The sequence below is a fragment of the Rhincodon typus genome, chromosome 21, assembly GCF_021869965.1.
Source record: "Rhincodon typus isolate 14 chromosome 21, sRhiTyp1.1, whole genome shotgun sequence".
NCBI lineage: Eukaryota > Metazoa > Chordata > Chondrichthyes > Orectolobiformes > Rhincodontidae > Rhincodon > Rhincodon typus.
The window spans coordinates 37,896,830-37,906,046 of NC_063352.1; the positions used below are offsets into that span (position 1 = coordinate 37,896,830).

The window sequence follows — 9,217 nt, forward strand, 5'->3', positions numbered from 1 at the left end:
TGACTTTCCTGCTCCTCTGATGCTGCCTGGCCTGCTGTGTTCATCCAGCTCCACACCTTGTTATCTCTATTTTAAACCCGCAATCTGTCCCCAGGTTCAATTTCTGATATCAGAAATATATCAGAAGAAGGGCCCAGATCCGAAATGTCAGCTTTCCTGCTTCTCTAATGCTGCCTGGTCTGCTGCGTTCATCCAGCTCCACACCTTGTTATCTCTATTTTAAACCTGCAATCTGTCCCCAGGTTCAGTTTCTGATATCAGAAATATACTTATAATACTTTAAATGAAAGATCCATGGACTTCCCCCACAGAAGAAATCCCCTGACTATTATTGACCAAACCTCCAGGCTGACCTTGGCCCATCCTCAGCCTGACTTGGCATTAACAGCCCCTACTGAGCATGGCCAATCCCCCAGGATTGATGTCTACATTTCCGCCTGACTCACTTAACTATAATCCCTCAACTGGTTGTCCTTGAGCTGCAGGAATGACCGACACCCCATCCCTGGACGCTGGTATGATCAAGCACCTGACTGACCTTGGTTAATCCTACTGGAACTGGACACACCTTGTGACTGACTGTGGTTGCTTTTCACCCCTTAAAGGACCCTTCCTCTTTGACTTTCACACATGACCATTTGATTGAAGTATGTGCAGTCTATTTGCCATGTAAACTGATGGCAGAAGAGGCTGAAGTCAGTGAGTGGATGTTAAGAAAGCAATCTTGGAATAGACATATATTGGTAGCTTCTATATTTAGCATAAATTGAGTGAACAGAAAATAAGCTATGAGCAAAAGAAGTATCCTGTGCAGATACATGAGATGTGTGTTTGTCTCTGCATGCAAAGCAACCCGACAACAGCATGCTGAGCCCCAAAGTGAAGCATTAAAGGGCTGAAATGGTGTAGAGAGTTGGTCCGAGAGTAGCCGTGATGGTGTGGTGAGGCTGGTTGTTCGCCGATGCCGAATTGCATGCACGTCGTTTCAAGGAGGATGGTGTCGTGTGTATGGCTGATGGTGGCCAGGCCGAGCATCTGGCGACTGCAGCCATTAGGTACCTGCTCTGACTTTCATGTTGGAGTTAGTGCCACTTAGTTTCTGAGGGAAGGAGAGGAGAATTGGAAGTGGTATAAAAATAAGGCGAGCTGTGCCATTAATACGATGCAAATGAATGAAAATGAGGTAGTCACCACTTAATGGTGAGATATGCAAGTTACAAACTAAGAATTGAGGGGAAAATCGCAAAAAGTTTCTTGAGATTCTGACTTTTTTTCATTCCCACCACATTTTTCCAACTTATTTCTATTTCACAACCCATGTCAGGGAGGGGAAATTTCTGCTCTATCTATTTTCTCAAATTGCTATTTGGAGGAGCTTGATATGTACACATGTACTGTTTACCTACATTACAACAGTGACTAACATCAAAATGTACCTCTTTGGCTATAAAGCATTTTGAAACATCCTGATATTGTGAAAGCAAGTAAGTCTTCCCTACTTTTAAAAAAAAATACTGGTTACATTTTCCAAGTTATTTTTCTTACCTTTTATTAAGTATAACTATTGTTTGAAGGTGGTCCAAGAAACACAAGGATTGGAGATTTCAGAAGACGAGGCAGACCTGGCTCTTAAAGCACATGTATGATTGTCATAAGGTAAGATGTCAACATTGGAAAAATTTGAACAAAATCTTACTTTCAAATCGTGCCAACTGCGGACTCAAAGTCGAGACAATGCAAACAAAATAGCTATCATAGAATATTAATGGGCACTTAAATACTGAAATTGGATTTAGGTCAAATTATCATTTCAGAGAAGTCTTTAATTTGTCAATTTCATGACAGCTTTACTTCCAGAATCCTAAAAGAGTCATCTGTCTCTATTGTGATGCTAATGCTATTGGTAAAGGACAGTCATCTCTTCTCTGTAACTGACAGATGTTGATTTTTTGAAATAAAACTCTACACACAAAAATCAAAAATAGAACAGCTTAAGCTACCAAAAATAGTAAGCTGTATCATTAAATCGGATTTTCTCCTATATGATTAAATGGTTACATTCGCTAATTTGTCTCTGAGTTCCACTCCCCTTAAGTATTGAAATGAGCTTTTTTGATCAGGTCAGCTGGATGCTGCAAACATCAGCCACTTTCATAGGTACAACCAATTCCATTTGCTGCGTTTGTTTTTTATGGGATATCTTGGTCGAGACAGTCAAAGCCATCATAACATGGTTGTAGCACAGAAGGAGCCCATTCAGTTCATGGTGTTTGTGCTGGTCCCCTGCAAAGTTTTCCCTTTTAGATATTAATCCCGTTCACTTTTGAAACCTTTAATTGACCCTGCATTCATGACCCTTTTGCAAATCCTAAGCACTCAACATATGGGCAAGTTTTACACATTTTGTCATTGCTTCTTTGGCAATAACCTTAAATCTGTGCCCTATCATTCACATTCCTTCCACCAGTGGGAATAATTTTTCCCTATCTACTTAGGAGAAGAGGAGTTTGAGAGAAGATTTCACAAAGAGAACGGTCCCAGCTTCTCAGTCTTTCCACATAACTGAAGTTCCTTATCCCTGGAATCAGTCTTATGAATCTTGTCTGCACCCTCTCTAAGGCCTTCACACCCTAAACTGTGTTGCCTGGGACTGGTTGCATTATTCCTTATGAGGCCAATCCAGTGTTTCATTTGGTTCAACATAACCAACTTGCTTTGGTGCTCCATGCCCCTACTAATAAAGCATGGAATGCATTTGCTTGATTAACAGCCCCAGGCAACTTGTTGGCTCACCTTCAGCGACTTATGTATATATACATCCCGGTCTCTTTTCTCCTGCACCCCTTTTAGTATTGTATCCTTATTTTGTATGGTCTCTCTCTGTTTTTCCTACCAAAATCACTGCAAAACAGTTTCACTGATCTTACAGAAAATTCTTTTGGTTCCTGTGTTTTAACTGATTTGTAATATGCTGACCTACATTATATTAAATATCATTATTTTGATGGTGTTGTGAACATGATATGCTGGCATGTTGAGGCTTACTTGAGTGATCAGGGTGACTCCCTGAATTGATTCTAGCACGGGACAATAGTACTCATGCCCTTAACTATTCACCTGATTACCAACAGCAGGACAATATTAAAATAGTTGCAGTACACTTCCCACAACTAGGACCGGACAAGGTCAAAACCTGTGCTGGCACAATCAGAAACTGGTAAAGAAGAATAGCAAAAAAATTTGGATTTGGAGATTACAAGGCACTATTTGAAGAAAGCTTGGGCTTTTCTCCCCAGAGATCAAAACCAATCTTTACAAACAGCAGCCATAGAGAAGAGGCACATGATCAGGTCATTACTTGTTGTTGGACCTTGCTGTGTATGAATTGGCTAATATCTTTCAAAGGCGCTTCAAAAGTACTTCATTGGCTATTAAAATGCTCTGGGGAGTTCAGGATTCTGAAAGGCACAATCTGAATGCAGGTTCTTCCTTGCTGGTGCTTGTTCGTTGTTCTTGACACCGCCGTTCTGGAGTTTGTGTCTGTTTTTAATAATCAGCATGTCCAAAGGGTGCAGCTGTAGATCACTGATGAGAACTGAGGTCTGTTGGAGTTGGCTTCAATGATTGTTAGAAACATAGAAAATGGGAGCAGGAGTATGCCATCCCACCCTTTGAGCCTACTCTGCCATTCAATATGATCATGGCTGATCATCTGACTCAGTTGTCAGTTCTCCCCATATCCCTTAATCCCTTCAGTCCAAGTGCTATTTCTAACTCCTTCTTGAAATCATACAATGTTTTGGCATCAACTCCTTTCCGTGGAAGTGACCTCTACAGGCTTAGCACTCTCTGGCTGAAGGAATTTCTCCTCATCTGAGTACGAGATGGTTTACCCTATATCCTTAGACTGTGACCCTGGTTCTGGACTTTGCGGTTTCCCCATTGGGAACATCTTTCCTGCATCTACCCTGCCTGTTAGAATTTTATGGCTTTCTCTGCGATCTCTCCCTGTTCTTCTGAACAGCATTGAATATTAATAGTAACTGAGAGGAAAACAAAGACGAAGAGAAATTGCACTTAAAGCTTCAATGGTTAACTATTATGAGTTCCCACAATCTTACAATGGCCCAGCAATAATGTTTGTTAACTCATAAGATTTTAAAAGTAGGATCATTTCTATTTGTACCATGGTATTTTAACACCTTGATTATCAACCAGGTGATCCAACAAGTAATGTTGCTTGATAATTTCGGAAAATGTAGACGAGAAGCGCAGAATTATGAAGGAGCTACTCTCCATCATTCATTTGATATGGGAAAGTTCTGACAGTAAGTTCCGTTTTATAGTGCTGAGCTATTTATTGTTTTCTGCTTTGATGTAGATCTCTGACAAGCATTTCACTATGTTGCTGAAGTATTTAAATGGGCTAAAGGGCAATGCTCGAGAGGTAACCATTCAGAAAGCTGAGGCTCTGATGAAGGAATTTGGAACTACAGGTAAATACTTTGCATGATCTACCTGTGACATTGCTGTAGATTTTTAATTACTCTTTCCATGAGATGCTTGTCTGTCAGAGATGGGTGAGGAACTCAGGACTGAGGAGTCTTCTCAACAGTTATGGACCAAACCATATTGGCACCTTACTGATCAATTCCTCTGACTCAGTTAGTTAGTGATTGGTAAGTCTGTGCAGGCAAGAGGTGGGAATGTTCTCAGAGGGCGATTGATCTCTGTTAGAGTTCAATCCTAGGAAAGGCCAGGGATGAGGAGCTTGGGTGGAGGTGTAGAGGCTTTGGGGTCATGGGAGTTGGGAGATCGGAAGTGTTGGTGGAGAAGGGTTGTCAGTGTTGCGACTTCATGGGTGAGATTGGTGGAGGATCCTCCTGCCACCCATAGGGTATTCTTAGGCAGGTATATTGGATGCAGGAGACGGGTGTAAAAGTATTCGCCACCACAGTCCAACAAGACCACACCTGGATGTAGCTACAGAGTTGTCTGTGGTCTAAAGCTGGAATAGGTTTGGGTAGTGAATTAGATTATTAAGACTTTAACACACTAGACTCCATCCAGCCTAACCCTCAAATGCATCCATTGCTTTGGTTAACATTCACCTATTTAATATGAGGCATGCCAATTTGCCACTTAAATAGTAACGTAAGAAACCGTGAGTGAGTCTGATGAAATGTCATTATTTTTACTTTAACTTTTATGCATCGCGTAACGATTCTTTTTATGGTTGAATTTTATAAAACAATCAATGTATTTAGCGTTATTAAATCTAACTGAATTCATGCTACATTGCACATTCTATGATACTTGCAGAATTTGCATTGTGAGTGTCTGGCAAAGTCTTTCTGTTGGATTGGAAACCAAACTTTTGACTCTGTCAGAAAGTACCTTGATGATCCATTGCCGAACAAAACCTAAGAGAATTAATAGATCAAAATCTCGGTATGACTCAACCACAATAATACCCATTGGGTCATGAAATATTAACCTCCACAGCTTTCATTTGTAAAGAGCCTGCTTTGATACTTTGCTGATGAAAAGCTTGTACATGTAAACAATCTTACAGTTCTATGAGTAAGGCTCTTAATATCTTCTAGTTATTTTCAAGATAATTACTGCAGTGGCAACGCTCGAAAAAATACTTCCAAAAACCCTAAAACACAATAAAGAAGATTATTTGCTCATTGTCACATTGCTGTTTCTGGGAGCTTGTTGTGTGCAAATTAATCATTGTGTTTCAAATAATACAACATTGACAACACTGCATTAGCATTATGACATTCAGAGACTGTGAAAGGAGAGCTACATAATTTGCAAGACTATCCTCCTTTGTTTCCTTCTTTTTTCTCTCTTTCTTACTTCTTTATTCCTCCTTTTCAAATATACTTAATTATTTTCATAGGCTGCTTTCCAGCAGCATGTTACATAAGAGACCTGTGTCGATTAAGAAATGCCTTACATGGTAGTGCTCTTTTGATTTGGAACTGCTTGGACAAGAAAGGGAAAGGGAGTATTTGGATTAAAGAATAAAATAATTATCTATTGAGCTCGTTAGGTTTCGAGTCTTTAAATTAATGTGTAACAAAGAAACATAATATTTGCCCATATGTTTTCACTTGAACAGATGATTGCACTGAAGACCGTTCTGCGAAAATTGAGCGAATACGGCAAGTCCTTCAGCTTTTGTCTTGAAGTTTTTCACAGGATTCATATCATTTTCTCCCTGCTCACAGCGCTGTTTAGCAGAGTTGCACAGATCACATTTACTCCAATTTTTCTACCACTGACCTTGGTTTGAGTTCCTTGCTGATGATTATTTTGTAAAATTCCATTTGTAATTTGTGATCATAATAAAATGTGTATTTTGTACAAAATGCCCCATGCGTAAAATAATACTTCACTGAAATGGTGGATATGCAAAAAGATAATAAAAGTCAGGAGTGTCAAAAAGATGAAGTGTAATTATGGTGAAAGAAACAGGACTCAATTTTTTTTTGTTTCATGCAACAAATCAACATGATTGTGACAACTTTCTTCAATTCCTGCTGGGCATTTAACCGGAGCAGTGAAGGATTATAGACAGAATCAATGAGAAATTAGGAGACGTTGGTATAACAGAATTAATATTTTGGGAACAAAGCTGCGTTTCTCTTTTGACATTCAATTAAGTCCATATAAGAAAGTTCCTGTGGTGTAATGTGGCAGTAGTGGAAGATACAAATCTGAACAGCAAAACTTGCTTGAGACCCTTTTAATATTTTCCCAGTCTTCACCATTTCCATCAGCAGTGTGTAAACAGTTGCTACATGTGTAGAGAGCTTGACTCTATCCTGTCAGCAAGACACAATGTACCAGCACTGGTATTAAATATAAGATGAATTATTAATGGACCTGATGTTTTTTTATCTCAAAAATACTGAAAGAAATATACAAAAATAATCTCAGGTCTTAGTCTCGTTTGATTCCATTTACAGAATGTCAGCTAGATTCATGTAGCAGCTGCTATGGCCCACTAAGCTATCCCTTCCATGTAGATATAATGCCCTCTTCTTCGACAGATTTCTAGAAATAAGTTTTGTGATCGGACCCTATTTTTTTTAAAGAAAAATAAAACATTTGAGCTCTGCTTAATTATTTCCCAATGAATCTCTGTCATCTCTGACTTGATCACTTTTCAATTCCCACTGATGTCACTGAAGGCTGCCACTGTACAGCTGAAGTGTAGGTGCATTCATATCCCAAGAGAACAATGTGTACATGTTTGTGTGTATGTGTGCATGTTAGACGTGTGCATTTATTTATGTTTTGATTGCTGTTCCCTCATAACTTCTCTGTGTAGAATAATATTGTCTAGTGCAAAAGGTTGTATTAATCAGACAGATAAATACAATAAACTTGAAAGTGGTACACTTTGTGATAGATTTTGGAGATATTCTAATATAGTATTTAGGCCTTACATTCTTAGCTGTAGTTGGGTTTGCTCCAATGGGATGTCTTGTCATTTAGTTTTTGACCTTTGTTCCAGCTGGTAAAGCTGGTCATCTAACTTACAATCTGAATAAATAACTGATGAAAGCATATCTTCATCTCGGGTAGATGTTTCGGTCAGACGGCAAGGTCTTCCCCTTAGGCCCAGTCAACTGTTCATTGTGCCAGCCCTTTCTCTTTGTAACGGCTGTTCAAACCCTCATATTCTGAAGAAAAACTCACTATAAGCCCACTGGGGCAAATGCAAGTTTCACAGAAGTGTGTATATTTTATTACACGGTTCTGTTGCAGACTTGTAAAGTTCTGTTCAGATAGTCCAGAAATATGTACAGTTGCTCATAGCAACTTTCATTTATATGACAGCTTTAAAGTAAAACGTCCCAAACTACTTCAAAGGAGTGTTACCAGGCAAAATTTAAGACTGAGTCACATCAGGAGAGGTGACCAATGGTTTGGTTACAGAGGTAGATTTAAGAAGTGTCTTAAAGGAAAAGAAAGAAACGTAGAAGCTTATAGAGGAATTGCCAGTGTTTACAGCTTAGACATCTGAAGGCATGTCTGCATTGCTGGAATGATTGAAATTGGGAATAGCAAGAGATCACAGTTGGAGGAGAATGAACATCTTAGAGGCTATGGACAAAGGGAAGGATGAAGCCATGGAGGTTATGCGAGAAACAGAGGGGCTGAAACAGGAGGGGCTGAAAGAGAGTGCGAGAAAGAGAGGAGCTGAAACAGAGTGCGGGAAACAGTGTGCGAGTGCACTCTGTTTCAGCCCCTCTGTTTCTCGCACCCTATTTCCACTTCTCGCGCTCTGTGATTCAACCGCTCCACTTCTCGTGCTCCGTTTCAGCTTCTCGTGCTCCCTTTTTCACACTTCGTTTCCTGCACTCTGTTTCTGCCCCTCTGTCTCGCACTGTGTTCCAACCCCTCTCTTTCACTCTCTGTATTTGAGCCCCTCTGTTTATCCCCTCTCCGGGTTAGGGTTAGGTGCAATAAGTCAGGGGTTAGTTTAAATGTTACATCTAAGTTAAGCCAGGTTTTATTTAATTGTCAGACTTTTCCTGGCTACTTGTTAACTACAGGAAATCTCTTCAAATTATGATTTAAATGGATACTTTCAAAGAGTTTCAGCCATAAGGGATCTTCACTTCCACTGACGCTTGCCTGATTCTGTTATGTCAGAACTCTGCAGGGTTGCATCATACGACTTCTTTGATGCACATTGCCATTAGTCAGAGATTAAGAATGAAACCAGAACCCAAATCATATAAATGTTGTATATCTAAATAAGTGAAGATAAATTAGTGCAAGTCCGACTTTTAAAAATGCTTTTGTGGTGTATGTTTTCACATTTACATTATGAAACAAAATGAAATGGTGTTTAGTTAATAATTGTGAAGGCATGTTAAGAATACAGATTTTTATTTAAAAGCCATAACAAACTGGAATACAGAACAATTTGGACATTGTTACTAAAAGGATTTCTTGTAACTGTTCAACAATAACGTGGACTGTAATTCACCCAGAATAAACTGAACGTCAAGTAACTTTGGAAAGAAGACAAACAATTCTTTGTTTGAGAGATGAGATCAGCTTTATTGCTTTATTTGCTGGAAAACTTGGTTTGGTAGAGATAGGGCCTAACAACATTCTTCTGTAGTTGGCATATTTTTCCAGTGGATACCTAGTTGTGTCAGTAGAAAAGACCTCCAAAACTCGC

The 9,217-nt window shown here is 39.4% G+C and overlaps 1 protein-coding gene across 3 annotated transcripts in view; it reads left to right on the forward strand.

Annotated features, from left to right (window-relative positions):
- LOC109917538 (uncharacterized protein C7orf50) overlaps positions 1 to 6,856 on the forward strand; it is a 29,391-nt gene extending 22,535 nt beyond the window's left edge. For 2 of the 3 annotated variants that reach the window (XM_048609790.1, XM_048609792.1), the window contains exons 3-5: positions 1,575 to 1,656; positions 4,382 to 4,496; positions 6,134 to 6,856. In XM_048609790.1, coding sequence (XP_048465747.1) covers positions 1,575 to 1,656; positions 4,382 to 4,496; positions 6,134 to 6,201 — 265 coding nt within the window. In that variant the 3' untranslated portion in view covers positions 6,202 to 6,856. Of the gene's footprint in view, positions 1 to 1,574; positions 1,657 to 4,218; positions 4,329 to 4,381; positions 4,497 to 6,133 lie in introns of all 3 variants that reach the window. The other variant, XM_048609791.1, reaches the window with a different exon arrangement.
- Positions 6,857 to 9,217: the final 2,361 nt, after the last annotated feature.